The sequence below is a fragment of the Zerene cesonia genome, chromosome 2 (genome assembly GCF_012273895.1).
Source record: "Zerene cesonia ecotype Mississippi chromosome 2, Zerene_cesonia_1.1, whole genome shotgun sequence".
Lineage (NCBI taxonomy): Eukaryota > Metazoa > Arthropoda > Insecta > Lepidoptera > Pieridae > Zerene > Zerene cesonia.
In genome coordinates, this window is record NC_052103.1 from 5,020,094 (window position 1) to 5,041,112 (window position 21,019).

The window sequence follows — 21,019 nt, forward strand, 5'->3', positions numbered from 1 at the left end:
TTGAACACAAATGAATTTATTATTTATTTATATCTTAAAGAACTACATTTTTACGATACACTTTTTTTACGAACATAAGTTTTTCCGTGCGGCTTTTCCTACAAATAAAAACACAACTAATTCCTAATTTAAAATCTCACATCTTGTATAATCCAAATACAATATATTTCAAATTTACAAGTGCAGTTATGCACTTGTAAGATTAAAAGAAATAATATAAAATAGTATTTCTTACACATTTAAACTTGTTCCGTGCAATTATCAGTGAGTATACCTAGTTACTTAGCATACGTTTGCCACCATTTTTTTTAACTATAGTTTAATTAATAGCTAAATATGTGTTCTTGTTTCAAGGTTGTAAAATGGAGCGTGGCGCAAGGCGAGGGCAAGGAGCACCTTTCTACGTGCCTCCACGACGGAAGACATCCGCAGAGATCATAAGCGAAGCCAGAGCTGCTATAAGCGGAGGTAAATGTTTGAATTGAAATCTTCTGTAGCAATGTTGATGATTTTTAGTAGGGAAAAAACTTGTGCGAAACTACTCAAATTCTAAGTTATAAGTTTACACTTCTTTCAGCAGTCCCTAGCACTTCTTACTTATAATATTTAATGACCTTAGTTTCATTATAAAAATGTATTTACGTTCGTTACAACCTACATAAGCTACGTATGCTTTCCTAATTTTCTCCCTAGCATTTTAAGGTACTCTCCTATTTACTCTTCAATTTAATTGTATGACTTGAATAAAATAATAGAAATAATAATAGCTATTAACGATAAAGTTTCTTAATCCCCTCTATTTACGATTATACGGTTCTTTGGTGACGCATAAAATATTATATCAGCGATTCTTTTATTCACACGCCACAACATATTTCACCATGCAATGAGCAATCTAACGCGGTCGGCACGCTACCTCAATTCTGTTAAAACGACTTTTTTATTACAGTACGTTGTGCTGAATTTAATATTATATACCTTATAACAGCATGTAGTGCGTTCTTTTCGGTTAAATTAAAGCAAACATGGCATGTTAATTATGAGCTATAGTCTTAAACGAAAATATTAACTCCTAACTTGAATTAAGATTTAATAATATGTTGCAATTGCCTAGTTATTTATAGTTTATAGAATGTTTTTCAGCTTATAAACTTAAAATGGCTAAAAATACATACTCATGTATTAAAAGACAAGAATATGCGGAAGACAAGGCAGCATACCATTTTATTTTTGAGTAGAAATTACTTGATATACTACTTCCTTTTCCATTGTGCACCTGTATACACATTCTTACGAAAGGCGTTTAAAAAACATGCTGGTATTTTGCAATTTCATGCAGGTTCAATTGGGTGATATTATCTAAATGTTCTGTAAATTATGTTAGCATCTTTAAGTAATTGAAGCAATTGAACTTAAGTTCAATAATTCAAAACTATAGAAATATTAACAATTCTTTACTTCTATATTTTTTCAAATAGATAGATTTTACGCTATACTTTATTACTTTATTCTAAATTGGCAATATAAAAAGGTATTGGTAGTGTAGTATTAGGAGGTGCCTAACTGAAAATTTGAAATAAAAAAAGAATCATAAAAATGAGTACACCCAATCGAAAGTTCTGAGTTATCAAACAGAAAAAATATGGTCGAATTGAGTACCTTCATTTTTCTATATTCAAATATTAAAAAGTTAAATAAATTGTTTGATTGCTGGAACGAAATCCCAGGAATTACAGATGTAGGGACTGATTTTCTATTGCTAACTCTGATTTTAATATAGCTATACATATTTTTATAAGGCTTCTATGTATGTAATATTTATAAACATATCACCATGACTAATTGGAGCATAAAAAATGTTAATTACAAACGGGAAAAAGTCTTATTGATTTTTAGAATCAGACGTGGTATAGCAAGAAAACGGTAGTTATTGAACCCAAAAGTAAGACATGGCGCGCTGTGCAGTAAAAACAAAAAAAAATGTTAATGTAGATTATACATACAATTCATAGATTATTAATTATTCATATAAGCTTTCTTTTTCATTTGTATGGAATGTTATAAAAACAACAAACTAAATAACCAAAAATAACTTTGCCTTTCGCAATATCCATAACATGAAAGATCAGATTTCAATTCAGCTTGTTTTTCCGTTACCAAGGAGGCACTCGGCTTTTATACAAGTTTCATTATAATATCAAGCTAAGTCTAGCATCAAATTTTTAACCTTTTTGTGTATTCGGTTCGTCGATCGTCTGTAGGTTCGGTTTGTGAAAATCACGGAACAAATAAAAAGGTTTCTCGTACGTTGTAAAAATTATTGGTTAGCTAGATATGGATTATATTCTATCAACAATTTTAAGGTCAGGTGCAAGCAGTCATTGATTTATGTTTTATCAATATATACTTACATATTCCTCATTAGTGGTTTTTGGATAAATCTGTTTCTAATACAATTTACAGTGGCATAAAATAAATTCCTGGTTATGATATATGGTAAAGTAAATAATTAAACATTTGTTTTAAATTATAGTTTTCATGCTGGTAAGCTAGTTGATTCGTAGAGAAGTCATCTGGAATATTGAATATTGAGCACTGAGAATGTTGCTATTTCAGGCAATCGGGACAATTTAAATTAAGACAAAGCTTAAAATTTCAATTGTCTACAAAAACCTTTAATTTTTTACAATCAGAGGTCAGAGGTCTTCATATGTGGAAATCGAGCTCGCTTCGGCACGAACTGGGCCAGCTCGCGCCGTACCCCCACAGAACGCCCCTCTACCCTGAGTGGGGAGCTTCCTTTTCGTCATCCTTCCCAGTCCATTCCTCCTGTCCAGGTGTCCAGTCGTCAATTCTTACCTTATGCACTGTGCTTGCGCTGCTAAGGGGAACCTTAAAGCGCAGTGCATTCGCTCTGCTAATGTCCTTGGGTTACAGTGATCGCTTACCATCAGGCGAATCACAAGCTCTATTGTCCGCTTATGGCATAAAAAAGATCTACGAAATTATCAGATATAGGAACATAATTGGAAGATCCAAGTTAGTATTTATAAATTATATTTCCAGAGATGAGTTCAAGCGGATCCAGTTTGGGCGCGCTCCGACCGCTGCGCACGCGCAGGCCGTTCACGCCACGCGAGCCCCAACGGACGTTGTTCAGCGAACGTATCAAGAAGAAAGATGCCAGACCACCTAGTTCTTTTGAGTGAGTTTTATGTTGCACGTTAAGGTGCTGAAGAGTTATAAGCATGTGTGCACATGAGCGAAAGCTGTTGAGTTTCTTTATCAATAATATAAATTAAAACTTTAACACCTTACGAATAGGGTTTTGATTCAAAATAAAAACCTATCCCTATATGCCTATAATTTGATCGTTAGAGCCCTGATTTTTAAGATTTATATAAAAAGGGACCTTTATTCCACGTCTCAGCCTTAAATACATGACATTAGCTGAAAGCAACGAGGAGCTGGTGTCTTCAGGAGCGCGCATCGCCGGACTCGACGAAGAAGATCTCACACTTATAAGCGATGCACATAATGATATCAAGAAGAAATCATTGGTTCGTAGATTTCTTACTTAATTCTTCTCATTATACAATAACGATGACAATTAAATTTAAAATAAATATATGAAAATATTTGAATATGTAGGTATATTCAACTCTTGCCATACGCTGAAATATCTATATACTCTTAAATACTCCAGGGTAATTTTGATTGCTGAAATTCTTTGTTTTTTTGAATAAATATTTTAGAATCGCAACAAAATAGTACCGCTGGATAAAACAAACACAGAATGGAGCGGCTTCCCAAAGCTACCGCACCTTAGCGGCAAAAGTAAACCTCTGCACCGGAGGAACACTACTTCCAGTAGCGAAAGTAAGTATAAAAAATACAATTCTTCTCTTTCTCGAAGTTCCCCAGGGAAATGTACCACTGGAGATTCTTAAGTGGGACCAAATGACAACAATTTGTTGTCCGAAACAAAAAAGATCACGCAAATTGGGTTACCTATGGAGCTACCGAGTAATAAAACCAATAACGCTTCATAACCAATAGGGAATACGCTATCTATTTTTCCCTTTTAATTTCTCTATTTGAAATTTTAAATTATTCGTCTCATAGGTATTGGATAAAAAACATATTAATGACGAATTGAGTAGGTACATTTTATCTCCTTTTCAAATAAGGTTCATTAAATGTCACACATCCTTATTTATAGAACTGGGATAATATGTTGAAATTGATTTCTGTTGCTTGGTTGACATGAAAAACAATACCTTTTTTACCTAATATACTTAAATGGTTTAATATTATAACTTGTAAAAAATAGAAAAAACATTAAGTTATAAGCTTTTATATAATTTTTTAACAGAATATATAATTATCGGATGATATTTTAAACTTTTATCAAATTTATAGTAAATTCTTGTGAGAGTGACCTTTCTCAAGCTATTTCAACGAAACCTATTGGATCTTCTTCTGGAGACGCTACATATTTCAACACACAGAGTTTTCTATCAAACAAATGTAAGTGAGATACTATGTTATTAAACATACATACATATACCTGCATAGTATTATTTTATATTTGGCGCGACATTTTTTTTACGATGTTTAATTAATTCGAAAAAACTATTATTTTTTGAAATATCACACTAAATACGGACTCCACTTAGATTTCTTATTTGTGTAATTCGTAATAAATTTGCTTTTAAAACTAATTTTTAACAAATATATGTACGTGTTTTATTAATTAGCAGCGTTAAGTCCAGACAAAAGAAGACAGTACACGATGGGCAAATCCGCGTCATGTGACGTCAGTATGGGGGAACTGGGCGATGTTGGAATCAAACAGATTGCCTTGCAACTTCCCAAAACTAGATACGAGGATTTTGAAAAGTGAGTTGGTCATATTATTTCCAATACAACAATGTTTTGTTGGAGAAAGAGTAAGCATATCAAAAAATAACTTCTCTGTAATAATAATTATAATGAAATACTATATGTAAACCTTAGTGTATTTGGATAAGTTTCGTAAATATTATCAATAATTATAATGTGTGGTATTGTTTGAAAGAAAGAAAGAAAGAAAGAAACATTTATTTGTCAGAGACAGCACAACACACCAATGATAGAAATTATACAAATAAGAAATAGATACAATTACACAACGTAAATATAGAATTAAACAAACGAAAAATACCAGCATCAGAAATGAGGAGTGTGTCATAATGACCCCAACAAAAAGGAGACAACTCAGCCTATGCTGCAATGCTGAGAACATTGGCAGCGCTGCTTTTCAGTGTCCCCTTTATGAGTTAAGGTTTCGAGTGGCGACGCAATGGGTAACAGAAAAAAAAAATAAACAAATAAATAAAAAAGACATAATGAACTTACTAAAGCGATCACATTTTAATTGAAATAAAGGGCTAAGAAATAAATAATGATATAAGTTAATAATATTGCTAAGTATACATTAAATAAAAAAATAAAAAAATAAAATAAAAATAAAAAATAAAATAATAATAATAATAATAATAATTCATTTATATTCTTACACATTAGAAAATAAATAATAAAATTATGTTATAAAATTATATAAAATTTAAACTACCACTAAATCTGGATTTGCTGAGCCAATAATAAGTGTTTAAAATTATTTTTAAAACTGTGAACCGTTCGTAGGTTACGCAACGGTGGTGGCAAATTGTTCCAGCATTTAGTGGCGTTATATTTAAAGCTTCCTCTAAAACAAGCAGAGTGGTGTTTCGGAACAAGGAGTTTTTGTGCAGCCTCTCTGGTGTTGTATTGGGTGTTTTGCTCACTCCTCCAAGCAAGCTTTACAAACAGATAGTGAGGCGATTCTGTCTTAACAACACCAAAAAGAAGAGACGCAAAGTGAAGGCGCCTGCGGTGCTCCATATTTAGAGTTCGGGCTTTATTAAGAAATGGCGTGATGCGTTTGCATTTCTATCCATAAACCAAAGCACAAGGAGAACTAAAATACAACCTAACCAGTTTAGCCTTATTTAGTAATGTTTGATGGCAAATTAAGCCATTTGCTATTATAACATGTCCAATACATAAAATTCGCGCTTATTTCAGAATGACAGTTCTAGAACTTTCCGAAGCGTTGTCACAAAAGAGCCGTGACGTTGAACGCACGTTGGGCCTGCTTAAAGCCTTACAAAAAAAGGTTGAAGTCTCTTTACCAACAAATAATCTCCTAGAGGTTGTGTTGAGGTCTTTGTACACCCATATAGATGGCGATGATGAAGTGCTGGTGGCTATTGCAAGAGCTATGCTTACAGTAAGTGTTTCTTGAGAACAAATTTGGTTAATTTATATAATAAGTAATTTTTTTTCAAAAAACATGTTACTATAGGAACTATTTATTATTGATGGTAGTTAAAGATTTTGTATTAGAGTCTTGGTTAATAAGACGTAATATGTAATAAATTTTCAGATGCGCGTTACAGGACCGCACCTTGCAGCTGCCTGCAAATTGGTTTTCAAAATTGCCAGAAATGACAAAAATGATCATTTCTTTAAGAACAGCAACCTTTTAGGTATGTATTTTTTTTAATTTTCTGTATAATATTTCAGAACTTGAGAAATATATCGCTAACATGTTTTCTACGTCGTCGCTTTCGCTTAGCAGCTGAACCAATGAAACGTCGTATAAGCATCATTTGTAATTATGTAATGCACATACTCTTCCAGTAATTAAACAGTGTTCTGTATTATCAGCTTCTATGTAAACTTAAAATTTTAAATACATCGCAGTTGGATATAGTATAAACGTTTGCGTAGAAATTTTTACCAAAAAGCTACATACGTAATATATTATGTTACTTATCTATAAGTATGTCTTCCTTGATATATCGGAAAACCATTGCACAATACCCGTGATCGCCACTTAAAACGGACGGTCAGAAGGCGGAACACATTGGAGTTTAGTTGGTAATCCACTAAATTCTCGAAAATAGATTTTGCACTCTCACTCACTAAAAATAGGAAAAAAAGGAATGACCACCATCGTAAATTCCGTCAATATAACACCAGAGCTGGTGGTGGAGGGGTGCGGTCGCGCGGAGCCGCTCACGGAGAGCGAGTGCTGCGTGTACGCAGCGGGCGCGCTGCGCTTCCTCGCGCTCGAGCCCGCGCTCTGCGCGCTCGCGCACCGCGCTGGTGCGCTGCACCTCGCCGCGCTACACCTCAAGATACTGAATAATGCTGTGAGTGTTGTGCTGCATTCTACACAATCGTGCGAACAGCGACACGAATAACGAACACTAGTTGTAAACAAACAGTTATAAGAATAGTGATAACGAACATACTTTTTTTTTTTTTTTATGTTACAGTCGGCAATGGAGCTGGTGGGACGCCTGATGATAAGCGCTACACCACCGCCCATGAACATTTGGAGAGGCGTAAGGTCCATTGCAGACCTTACGCCTCTACAAATGGATTGCCGAATTTTTGGGAAGGGATTAAGAAAGAATTGGCGATAGGAATAAAGGAAAGGACTGGGAAGGTTAAGGAAAAGGATATGGGCCTCCGGTTCCCCCACTCACCCCCAAACACAGCAGAATGCTATTTCACGCCGGTCTTCTGTGGGGGTGTGGTACTTCCCCGGTGCGAGCTGGCCCAATTCGTGCCGAAGCGTGCTCGACTACCACATATAAACACTACACTAAGGTTAACATAATATGTACTAATATTTTGTAATGGCCCTGTTACTGATAGAAGCAGGTGCAAAATATCAATGTCATGTTTCCAATTTAATTAGCTTTTAATGAAACTTTGATAAAGACATGAACACAATGTAGGTTATTTCATCAAATTGGAGACGCGCTTGGAGCTTCATTATTTTCTTTGCATTTATACTCTTCTTATCTCGTCTCCACACTTAAAAGTTTTCGAATTTATCGGGTGAGTCTCTCGAGCAAGTCAAACTACACTCAACAGAAAGTAGAGCGGCCGCGCCACGTGTCCGATCAAACGATACACGCGCTGTACCAAGTGACGGGCGCGCTGCGCAACCTCGCGAACGCTGTGGAGCACGCGCGCTCGTTCGTGTCGAGCGGCGCGCTGGCCGAGCTGCTGGCGGCGCTGCGCCTGCACACCGACCGGGACGTGCTCACCAATGTTGCGCGCTGTCTTAGGTAAGAGAAAAATGGGAGACTTGCTGTTTATGTCATTGGTTGTTACTCAAGTTTTAGGTATAACAGTGGTGTAAGTATTTAATATGTAATAAAATGTATGTAAGTATTTAATATTATTGAACTGTTATTCAGTACGATATAACAGCATTTAAGTTAATAAATTATTACAATAAAAAGTTCCTTTTTATTGTAATATTTTATTGTGTAATTCTAAGTTTTCGTATAATTTTCTCATTACCACATCAATCTTTCTATGCCCCCCCTCTCCCCTAGCGTGCTATCAGCGCAGGACGCATGCTGCGAGTGGATGTGCGCGCAGCCGCGCAGCGCCGGCGCGCTGCTATCGGCGCTCGCGGCGTGTGCGCCCCGCGCGCCGCTCGCCGTGCGTCTGGCGTACGCGCTCGGCAACATGGCCGCCGCGGACGAGACCGCGAGGATACGGGTCTGTTTCAAATCAATTTTTGAAAGTACTTTTAAAGACACCCCCAAATTTTTTAACAATTTAATTTTCGTTTATTTCGTATCGTTCGAAATTTATTACTTATCTATGAATTGTTTCTGTAGCTATTCTAAATGTGAAACAGTATTTGCTAAGTAATGAGCGTATAAACATTATTTCTTTTTTCTACTTTTAAATTGTTTCTTGCGATGAAATCAAATGGATTCGTTGATAATTTGTTTTATTTAAACGTATTATCTTAATATTAAAGATTAGAACCAATATTTAAAATTTTTTTCTATGACACAGATTTATAATGAAGAAAACAGCATCGATGTGTTACTTACTATTTTAGAGTCATACACAAAACGTAACATGAATGACGCACGGGATCTTAACTCAGACCCAGACCTTCATTTAGTAGGCGAGTATTATTACATATTATGCCTTTATTAAAAAAAGTGGTCAAAAGTTTTTAAGAAAGAATAATGCAAGCAATAACTTTTTAGGTTCCGATTTGGGTGGTTCAGATGGATCTAACGAAGATATGCTAATTAAGGTATATTGCAATGAGTAATTCAATATTCGATCATTATTCAAGGTTCATCATTTTACCTTTTTTAGAAATAATCCATTTTTCAGACAGTGAGAATCGTAGCGAATCTATGTCTCGCTGAGAGTGTTGGCAAAAGTATAGCGGAATCCCACGCGGAAAGAACGATTCGGGCTCTGCTGGCTTGTTTAGATGTAGCTGAAAAATCTTTGAATAACGAGGTAACTTTCTTAATTTCAACAAATGAAAGTAGGAACTATGATTATCAATATATCTATAAATAGGGTTATAAAAAAACGTTGAATGATTCTCAAACCTACCCGATATGTACACAAAATTTCATTTGAATCGGTCCAGCCGTTTCGGAGGAATAAAATAACGTTGTGACACGAGAATTTTATGTACAAGATAACGTATTTATCTTGTACAGGCATCAGAAGCACCAGAAAGTGAAACAGAATCTCAGTGTGAGAGACAGGACGAGCTAGCGATGGCGGCGCTGGCCACGCTCAACAACGTGACGTTCTACTTGGAGCCACCACCTTCACCGCGACGTCTTGATGATACGCTGGATCTGTTGTGCAAAGGTTAGTGTTTATACTGGTCGTGGTTTGTATGTTGTACGATTTCGTGATTTATTATTGAAGATTTACATATATGTATGTTTTAATTTGATTCATTACCATTTAGCCAGGCGGAGCCGAAGACCCTTCCATACAGGATATGTTTGTGTGGTGCGTGTTTGTGTATATGCACGAAGCGCTTTTTATGGTTTTTTGTTTATTGTTTTTATCTTAATTATGTCTCTAGACTGCGGCGCACCTATATCGAACTATTCTCGCTCGTGAACTTTTATGTTCTACTATTGCAATCTATATCTAATTTTTGTATTATCCTACAAAAATACTTAAAAAAAGTTGATGTTGTCATTTTTTGTATTTTTCTGTATAATATTTTTATTCCGATTATTAGATTGCACAAAATTCAACGACGGGACAAAAGTTTTCATGCAACTATTCATATACCCAAGTAATAATAAAAACTAACTACTACAATAACACTTATAGTACTATGAAAAATTCTGGGCGAACAAAAACTGTTAATTGCAATCACCAGCAACATGCGCATGGGCTCGCGGCACGGGCCCGGCGGCGTGCGAGGCACTGCGCGCGCTCGGCAACCTGTCGCGGTCGGCGCGCGCCGCGCAGGTGCTCGTGCTCGAGGGCGCGCTCGACCTTCTGCCGCCCTTCCATACGCACGGTGAGCTTTCTTGGACTGTGCCGAGTGAATGTCGGGTGGTGATATATGTGTGTTGTACTGTATAATCTTTTTCATATAGATGTAAAATGTGTTACGAATATTTTGAGCCGTTTCTAGTGTACAAAATCTATTATGTAAATGAAATATAGGTATATAAGAAATGAGTACTAGAAAGTTAATGAAATTGTATATTATGACTCGCTGGAAGTACGAAGTACATAAAGCAATATTTTGCAAACAAACAAATCCGTATCGCTCCCAACGTACGCCATCCGCAGAGGACGGCAGCGTGCGCTGCGCGGCGGCCGGGCTCCTGGTGAACGTGTGCGGCGCGGGGTGCGGCGCGGAGGCGGGGGCGGCGGGCGCGGCGGCGGCGCTGGCGGGCGCGGCGCGCGCGGCCGACGCGCCCGCCGCCGCGCTGCTCGCGCGCGCGCTCTGGAACGCGCACGCGCACCGCCCGCTCGACGCGCTCACCGTGCAGCGCGCTAGTGACGCGCTCGCTGTGTTCATAGGTGTGTGCACGTGGTTAGTGTAGTCGGGGTATACGATTGGAGCGTCATGCTACCGACTCTTACGTTCCGTACCGCATCGTACCGGATCGTTGTATTTACAGGTGTGTGTATGTAGTTGATATAGGTGAAATTGCTTGTAAACGCGTCAACTTCACTCCGCCTCAGTCTGCTTCATGTGGACACCATGCAGCACGCTAGTGCTGTGCTCGCTCTGTTTATACGTGTGATTTAGACGGAGACATTAGCAAAGAATATGTGCTGCGTGAAGTACACCGCAGCAATGGACACCTTATCCGCGGTGTACTGTCAGGTTAAATCCGGCTCTAAAAGTGAGTATCGACCACATTCAAAACAAATAATTATCCAGTCGTCCAATTTTTAATTTCGTTTAATTCTGTCAAATAAAAGGCTATTTACTTTTTTGTTAAAAATAATGAAGTATATATTTAATTGAGTTTTCTTACTTTGTACTTTGTTAAATACGAAACTGTGAGTCTTAAAAATTAATCCATCAAATATGAAAATTCTATACACATAAATCTACATGCACCATGTCTAATAAAAAGGTTTTATAATCATTGTTTTATCGATTTTTTTGTTTTATATCACAGTATACTTTCCTTCTAAACCTATTAATCAATCGTAGTGGAAAACTCTATAACACGAAACATTACTTTATAAAAGCGAAACAATCCTATGTAGAATTTAAATCATTAAAGAAATGTTAATATATTCACTCTTTATTTCATGAATGTATGTATGATTATTTCACACGTAATTTTTATAAGAAATCTTATCATAGCATTCATCAGGATTAATTAATTATAATTTTGCTAATGACTTCTTCAAATTTGTTGTCATGAGTGATGAGTCATTCGAGCATTTAATTATTACTTTAATTAAGAAAAATGTCATTAATATAGCTACTTTTTTAATTTTTGTATTATGAAGATACATTAAAATGAAACAAAATAGATAAATGATAATTACTGATTTGAAACAATAGCATCCAAAAGTTAGGTATATATTTGTAATTTATGCCATTTGCCTCTGACATCATTAACAGATAAAACTATGTGACCATAACAATCACAATTGTTTGAATTATGTATTATATTACTCTCAATGAGGAATATAATATATAATTTTGAATTACGTTTCACAGGACTCCGTGGCGCAACGGTAGCGCGTCTGACTCCAGATCAGAAGGTTGCGTGTTCAAATCACGTCGGGGTCAATGGCTGTTTTTTTTTATTTCGAAGTACAAATAAAAATAAAATCGTATAAATAAATAGATATTTAATGCATTAAGTATGCCTTTTATAACAACTTTGCTTCACATTTTTTTGCCAGCCATTTTATATTGCTTTATATATTTGTCTTCAGGACTCAGACTATGAAATATGCCATATAATTTGGTTCAGTGGATTTTCTTTTAGTATCTTATACCAATCTCTATTTTAATACGAAAAATAATCTGTTCTACTAATATCATCATTCCTAATATCGTTCTAATTACTAAATCTATGCCTAATCATACATTTAGTGGCTTTCCTCTTCAAAAATACTGAATGTTTGTAGGTTTTTTATTTTTATATTAGTAGTATTATAGGATGTAAAAAATATTTACATTCCAAACCGTACAGTATTTTTTTTTTTAAATAATTTTAACAGAAACGTTGAATTCTATTTCAGATGACGAATCGATATTCAGTGTTTGTGAAGCGACTTGCGTGGGCGAGAGAAGTGACGTAGCAATGTCCCAGCAACATGTAAGCACCTTACTGATTTGATTATTTGAAATGTGTATTTTATTTATATTATGTAACATAGAATAAATGAGAAAGTTCATTTTTCTGGTACTAATATTTAATGTTACTAATTGAAAACATAAATTTTACTTTGACTTCGGGCGATAATATAAATTATTTTTTATCATTCATCAGGTACAGTTTGCCATAAATCAAGAAAATAACCATGTGCCTATCCAAGAATCAATTACAATGAAACCAAAGAGACACGATGATGGCCTACACGAACCTAGTTCGGATGAAGACGCTGACAGGACTGGGTATATCCACATTTTTAAGTCTTTATTTGCCGCACATGTCTTTTCGGATTATTTTCTTGAACCCTTTAACTTTAGACAACCTTGAAGACAATATAAAATTAGTTTCTTGATAAAAAATGAAAAAAATAAAATAAAAAAAACGAAATGCTTATGAAGATGAAATGTAGTAAGCAAAGCATTATTATATATTACATGTTCTGACAATAGGTGCTCCGGCGAAGACCTAGGTTTCGAAGAGGGCGAGCTGGACGAGTGTGACTGCGAGCCGTGCAGGCGTCTAGCGGCCTGGGAGGAGCTGGTGGGGGTGGCAATTCCCTTGCTCGAGAGACTGCGCCCGCCCAGAGCCGACGCGTCCGTTGGAACCGAATAGAACGTTCTAGAATGTTCGAGAACGTTCTAGAAGCAGCCCATCGAGAAACGGTGCGACTGGGAATGGACAGTTTTAAAAGCATTGTATACGAATAAATGTTGTGATATGTGTTTTTGGGTTTTATTTCTATATAATATTTATGATTATTGCGAGCACACTATCTCGCATGAAAATTTGTTGTAACTGTGATCTGTTATATTACAATACGTTTTTAATACAGAGGCTATTTTAACCAATTTCACTTTCAAAGGGAAAAATATATAAGTTTAATATTATATAATTTTATTTATTATAATATAAATTATAATTGGTGCTTAATGAACTAACAAATTTTTGAATTAATTTAATAAACACATAATAGAATGTAACTATGTTAATATTCTATGTGTACCGATATACTTGTATTTATTATTTACATACACATATGTACATCCATCCTTTCTTTCGCAATTCTAATACTGCTGCTAGCTGCGCCCCGCGGTTACACCCGCGTAAATCCGTATCCCGTAGGAATATCGAGATAAAAAGTTGCCTATATATTATTCCAGTTGTCCAGCTTTCGGTTCGGTTCAGTAGTTTTTGCGTGAAAGAGTAACAAACACACCCACATCCTTACAAACTTTCGCATTTATAATATTAGTATGACGCTCGTCCCGGCTTCGCCCGGATATCATGTTTCCTGTTTTATCCCAACGAGCATTTAATCGGGATAAAAAGTATCCTATCATCCAAATCAGCTCATACCCTGTCTGTATACCAAATTTCATCGAAATCTGTTCAGTAGTTTCAGCGTGATTGACGGAGACACATCCAAACTAACAGACTTTCACATTTTTAAGTGTGATTGGGCTGTACCGTATTTACCAACTTTTATGTTGCAAACTAGTCCTGTTGCACAAATATACCATATTTCCCACTCGCTTCTAGAAAAATACTAGATGTAACTATAGCGACCCTAACTTGATTAAGTTTTAGTTCATGCAGAGTTCAAGAATAAGGTTGACAGCTTTCGTTTTCAAGGTGCACTTTATTTCGTATCTCATGCTAACCTAACATAAAATCCATAGTAACTGTAGGGTCATAGAGGTAGTAACTGTAAGGTCATAGAGGTCATGCTACTGGATGTGGATTTACTCAGGCGTTGTGGTCACGTATTAGAATTGATGGATATAATAACTAAAGGAGGTCCTATAATGTTTCCACTTTTATCCGTGGTAGAACGAAGCGTCGAAAGACTTTCTAAATTGTTAACGAAGACAGTGCATGGATACTCAAACTGTTTTCCATACTCCAGGATGGCACTTAAATCAATATCGCTATTTTCGTGATGGTTTCATGTCTATTAATAAGAAAAAGAAAGGGGGTTGATTGCAACAAAGAGTAAAATACAATTTCGATAATTTGACGATTTAAGTGTAACCCAAGGGGATAATCTTGGGGCTACGCCAAATCACACAAAAATCTAAACTTTTCAAGTGTTTGTAATAAAACCTATGTTTAACACCTATATTTTTCATGAGTATTTTTCGTACCACCGTTATTATTTTTGTTTGTACGCAGTCACGGACGAACTGCTATAGGTATCTGGATTACAATAATAATCAATGTGGAAACTTCATTCTTAGTTGCTCTTTACCACCAAAAGAAACACTTAAAACAAACAACATAATAGAAGTTTGGTCAAATTATCGACTAGAGGTTTAGTCGAATCATCCATCTCTAAAGTCTAAATAAATGAAATTCTAAATAAATAATTGTCGTTTAAAGCATAGGGTAATTATAGCTATTACGTGTGTAATGTCATATTTTGAACTTAATCTTGTTCAACCTTGAGCCTTCCACAACCGAAGTAAGGCCAGCCGCCTTGGGCTAAATTATAATGCGAAATGAAATCAGTTTAAAAGATATAGTGCACCATTTCATACAAAAATTTTGGGAGTTAATTGAGTGTCTTGTTAAACGTAAGTGTATATGTTTATAACAATATATGTATATTATATATATCATACATGTATATTAATAACAATAACGACAGTAAGACAATTTAAAAATTTTCAATTTGAAAAATAATTATACTTCCTTATATCCTTATTAGGTGTGTCCCTATTTATTACACGCTTTTTATTAGCTTCACCTGTATGTTTGTTGTTTGTTTGTATGTTTGTTTGTATGTTTGTTTGTTTGTAACCAACTTCTTTGGGCGCGATTTTGACCCACTTTAAACGGCCAGATTTCGTTCAAACTTTGTAGATTTATTGAGAATCGATGACAATACACTAATTTGATAAAATTATTCCATTTTTCAATTTGCAAAATATGATAAAAGCGTGTTTTTTAGTTTTTTTAAACTATTATTATATACATATATTTTAATTCAATTTTATATTATTTAACGACTTATTGCCGTGTTTATCTTTATATATTGAAACTTTTAAAATCAATCAAAGCCCTATCTATATATATCACACACTGATTTAATACAATTTAATTTTTTGTATTAATTAGGATTAAATAATTTCCTTACTTATACTCTACACATAATATCACGTGATATCTTAAAGTTGACGCGTGTTTATTAGTTTTTTTTTAACATACCTATATATGGGTATATATTATTTATGATTGATAATAGATCAAAAATAGGTTTCCCACTTTTGCTTAGATTGCTCATTCCATATATTTCTTATTAATAGTTTCCAAAAAATTACATCATAAAGCACCGAGGAAGTATTATTGTGTACATAATTGGGCGGAAATAAGACATTGGTTCGACAAGTCGAGTGTCGCAAACCTCCGCTGACGATATGCCGGGAACCTTCAGTACTAGCACGCCCTTGTATACAGGCCAATTAGTGGTCGAAATAATTATTTTTATGATAAACTTTTTGTACTAAATATATTTTGCTCTATAGGTATGTAAAGGTGTTAAATATAAGGCTATCGTAGATATCATTAATGACAGTTATGAACACCGAAATAATCCTTATTTCGAATGGTTTATCGAATAGTTTATACTTACGTCACATGTAAAATTTTGTATTTTAGTTATTTTTTTTAAATATCCCTAATTATAAATAATGGTTAAATATGAATAGCTACTTTCGCGCATACCGTATGAGTAAATAAAAACATTGATATTATTTAATGCATGGTTCATTAGGTAACCCTGTATGTGTGATAAAATTATGTGGATTGATTACTTTTAAATCATTAGTAAAAAGTAATGTAAAATTAAGAAAAATAAATATGAACCACCCTGTATACATCACATAACGTAAATAAGTTTGTACAGTTTAGTTATTTACGAGACATAACGTTCCAACCGCCATCCATAACGATTGATTCTGAGATCAAGAATCTACAAAATTCTTTATCTAATTTAATGCATACATTATTGCGTTGTAAACACTAATGAAAATTGTCTAATTGCTATATTCAAGTATTGTTAGTATTATTAGAGGTAAAAGGAACAAAGTACATTAAACAATAATAAAAATATGTATTATAGCTTTAAATATCACGTTTAATAGAACGCTCATTAATAAATAGGTTTTTTTTTATTTTTACTAATTAGGTCTGTGTGTAAATCTGTTTTATCCAACTTACGTAATTTTGAACCATGTTGTTAACAAATGACCAATATCTTTTAGCTGTGTTATCCCTCATTAGGAAAAGGTATATAAGTAAATTATTTACGTGAATATTATTTAGTTCATAGTGACAAAATGGCGAGAAGATTTGTGTGTATGTTCGTCGCACTAACGCTGTTGGCACATGGATTCTGTATACCTACACAAAATAGACTAAGAAGACAAACAAATGAATTGGTAAGTATTTTCAATGCTTTTTTTTGTTTAAGATTAAATTAAATAAAAAGCTAAAGAGAGCATAGAAATTAATATTATCATTGAAATGTTCATTTTATTATTCACTAGCTGCGCCCCGCGGTTTCACCCGCGTAAGTCCGTATCCCGTAGGAATATCGGGATAAAAAAATTGCCTATATGTTATTCCAGTTGTCCAGCTGTCTACGTACCAAATTTCATTGCAATCGGTTCAGTAGTTTTTGTGTGAAAGAGCATCAAACACACACACATCCTTACAAACTTTCGCATTTATAATATTAGTAGGATTTGTGTTAACTGTCTCAGTTTTTTTGTCGCTTTTTAGATGTCCTTATAAGTTCCTTATGAACCGGTAATATCGAATCGTATGATTTGTTTAATAAAGCTGATAGAGTTTATTAGAATAAATACAGGTAATACGGGTAGTAGTGAATTCAAAAGTTGTCTAGATTTAAATAGATGAAATTCCGAATTTGAATCCATTTAGTAATTAAAGCATAACGTACATTCAAGATCAACTCTGCAGAATGTTAGGCACGCCTTTTTATTTTCCTACTAATCTTTTTGTATTTTGCAACGGTTTATATTCCTATTTTATGTGACTAACATCAAATTGAAATCGATCATATAATTCTTAAATGGATTCCTAAACGCCCAGTTATCGTACCACCTATGTATGTGAGATCTTCTAATTGTATACCCGATTGTAGTAAGTAGTAAAAATACTGGTGATAGCGATGGCGATTACCTATATACCCCAAATTTTACTTAGTTTTACCTACTAAACTTCGTGTTATATTATCGTAATATTGCTTTTGTTTAGGTTTTTTAAAAAGATCATGATACTGCTTTTTCAATTTGAAAATAACAACCTTCTCAGAATATTTTTGTACTTGATCTGAAGGAAAACCACTTAAAAAAGTTAAATTATTTTTCAACCACATATCGTATTCTCACTTCCTGATATTATAAAATGTAGGTACCTATGTATATATGTACATATATAAATATATATATGAACATATGCTTATTTCAAGTCTATCTGATATCTCTATCTGATAATTCGCGCTGTTCCCATAGAGAAAGTTTTCTATTGAAAGGTTAAACAATTATGTAAAGAATAAAAGGGTTGCCAGGTGTATTAAACAGATACGACGACTAATCTTATGCTATTCAAAATATATCATGGCACAGGGGACTGATTTCAAGATAATATTATATATATTATTACTGTTTTGTTGTGTATATTTTCGTACCCGTTTAATTTTTGTCGGAATTTCATCTATTTATTTACGGTTGTTTTTTACTGTTGTTGCATTCCAATGTTAGTTCGTCAAAATCGGTTCTGCCGTTCGATACATTAGCCCGGATATAATTATAGGTGCTAATCATCTGAAAAAAGTGACTAATAAGTGCTAATCATCTGAAAAAAAACGAATTTCAAATTGGCGGCAGCTAGGTACTATCCTTTTGTTTATTGACACGTACGAATATATATAGATATCTCTGGAATTCATTTACCTAGAAGAAAAAATTTTTGTAAAATTTACCAAGGTACAGTATTTTTAGTTATAAAAACAATTTCAAAAGAAAAAACAATGTTGATAAAAATTAATATCCTCGTTATTAAAAAACACTACCTTAAGACATTCTTGACCTTACATATACTCTTGAATCTAAAATTATATGAAGTTTAATTAAAATAAACAGAAAAAAAAAAACAAAAACAAAAATCACGATACAGTGCAAAAACATCAAATTACATTTAAGTTTAATTTTTGATTTTGATGCAAGTTTTTTTTTGTGAATTAAGAAAGTAATTCAGATATATGTATATGAGACCATTTATATCAAATACATATAACATTTATATGTAGGTATATTAACTTATTCATAACTTCTCAACAATACTTAACAATGAAATATAAAGAATAGATAGAAGTCGATCATGATGTACCGGGATACAAACGTGTGACCTTACTCTTTCGCCATATTCTTAATTTTCCTTTTATTAGTTTTATTAGTTGCTATTTATTAGTTACATATTTTTTTCAAATTAGTAATTTGTACGTTTTTATGTATTTACAGCAAGAAACAACAGAGACCCCTACAGAGACTACTCTCGTACCAGTGCATGATATTTCGTTGGCAGCGAATAATGACGTTGCCAGCGCTCCGCTGTCAGTCCCTATTGATCCAAAAGATGATGCTGATGATGATGATGATGATGATGATATCCCACAGTACCCCAGCGGAGGCGGTGGCAGTAACATCGGGAGCCTGTTCAATATATTAGGCGCTATTCTACCAAGTTCCAGTAGCTCGAGTGTAAGTTTTCTATGCATTAATGCTTTAAGGATTTGTACATTTTTGTGTTTTTAATACATGTGAAAACGACTACATTTTCCTTAAAATATAGATGAAGATTAGTAGATCTAGTATAAAATGTTTATTAAATAACAATGTAGCACTAGTATAGTATCTGTGATATCACTTAGGCTAGGCTTAACATATTGATGGCGCAGGCCTGTTACAGTGCCACCAACTTATGTCTGAACTCTGAAATGATCGATATCGTCACTGCCGCTTCAGTATTACCTTTTGAATAATAATCATATTGTTTTAATAGCTTTTGACAGAGTTACATTCATAGAAATAAAACACACTGAGCACTTGAATTGATCAACAATGACAATTGTAAATTTTCAGTTAATATTTCGCCATTTCAAACTAAGTTGGTGGCACTGTTACCTAAATTTATACTGTTCCTACATTTATTTCGGGACTTTTTTGTTCATAATGTATTCTTCGTGCACGCCGAGAAAAAAGTTATAAAATCAGAAGACAATTATAATATATACTCTACTAAGGATATCAGATTTTATAATGTTCAATATTACATATTAGGTTTACCATTCATATGATAATTTAAAAAAAAGCCTCTTATAATCTACATCTACTGTATTTACTTTTTAAAACAATATGATTTTACGCTTGCTCGTCTTTAAATGTGCTCAATATATTGTCCTCTATTCAAGTTGTATATATACACATATAATGACATAATATATTATGGTTTTAAAATTGATCGCACGTACTAGTTTTCTGCACAGATGCACAATTTTCGTTATGTTTGAGTGAAAGCACTGCACATGACCTTTTTCCCCTTCAAGACTTGGCACTGGAATGGATAAGTATTCACTTTCTTATATTTTGTGATATATTTATTTCTTCCTTATAAAAATATATAAGCATATGTGAGCCATGCTATAATAACCAAGTTTATTATTTTAATTATATATAATAAAACTTCATTTCTAAGGTCATTTCCAGGTAATGTTACGCAATATAATTAGAACGATGATAAAACGATTCAATCCGCATATTATATTGCGTCGCGAAATAAACGCTGACGACGTAGAGTTCGATTATGTAAATGATCTCAAACCACCACCGTTGCAAAGACAAGAAGAAAATAGCGAAAGCGAAGATTCTCGAAGTGAATCAAGTAAAGAAGAGGCAAATTCAGAACAAGATTCAAATTCGAATATCGAATCTGATGAGGACGATTACGATGAACCGCCAGGGGGCGGTGATGGACAAGGAGGTGGCCTATTGGGCCTTTTAGCTGGACTTAGCGGTGGTGTAAGTTTATTTAATAAGTAAGTAATAGGCGATAGCTAAAGTACCTACTAGCTATCAAATATACCAATCTATCGTCTAATACAGTGAAACCTGGTTAAGTGAGACATCAAGGGACCTGCAATGTCGTTTCACTTATAGAGGTATTCCACTTAC

At 34.2% G+C, this 21,019-nt stretch overlaps 2 protein-coding genes and 1 non-coding gene across 3 annotated transcripts in view; all 3 read left to right on the top strand.

The window, feature by feature from the left end:
- The first annotated feature begins 354 nt into the window (after nucleotides 1–354).
- On the top strand, nucleotides 355–13,478 carry LOC119835771 (armadillo repeat-containing protein 2). The gene is made up of 21 exons (XM_038360760.1): nucleotides 355–468; nucleotides 3,067–3,205; nucleotides 3,431–3,560; nucleotides 3,756–3,879; nucleotides 4,423–4,530; nucleotides 4,761–4,902; nucleotides 6,109–6,313; nucleotides 6,470–6,572; nucleotides 7,069–7,241; nucleotides 7,975–8,171; nucleotides 8,445–8,613; nucleotides 8,920–9,034; nucleotides 9,120–9,169; nucleotides 9,253–9,384; nucleotides 9,594–9,750; nucleotides 10,280–10,423; nucleotides 10,702–10,772; nucleotides 11,168–11,264; nucleotides 12,631–12,707; nucleotides 12,882–13,006; nucleotides 13,214–13,478. The coding sequence occupies exons 1-21, from the start codon at nucleotides 363–365 to the stop codon at nucleotides 13,374–13,376; spliced, it is 2,727 nt and encodes a 908-aa protein (XP_038216688.1). The 5' UTR covers nucleotides 355–362; the 3' UTR covers nucleotides 13,377–13,478.
- Nucleotides 12,101–12,172, top strand: Trnaw-cca. Its single transcript has one exon. It is a non-coding gene; the product is annotated as a tRNA-Trp (tRNA).
- A 3,623-nt stretch (nucleotides 13,479–17,101) lies between the features above and the next one.
- LOC119835780 overlaps nucleotides 17,102–21,019 on the top strand; it is a 6,306-nt gene continuing 2,388 nt past the window's right edge. Inside the window, exons 1-3 of the mRNA XM_038360773.1 lie at nucleotides 17,102–17,203; nucleotides 19,310–19,549; nucleotides 20,555–20,866. Coding sequence (XP_038216701.1) covers nucleotides 17,102–17,203; nucleotides 19,310–19,549; nucleotides 20,555–20,866 — 654 coding nt within the window. The remainder of the gene's footprint in view (nucleotides 17,204–19,309; nucleotides 19,550–20,554; nucleotides 20,867–21,019) is intronic.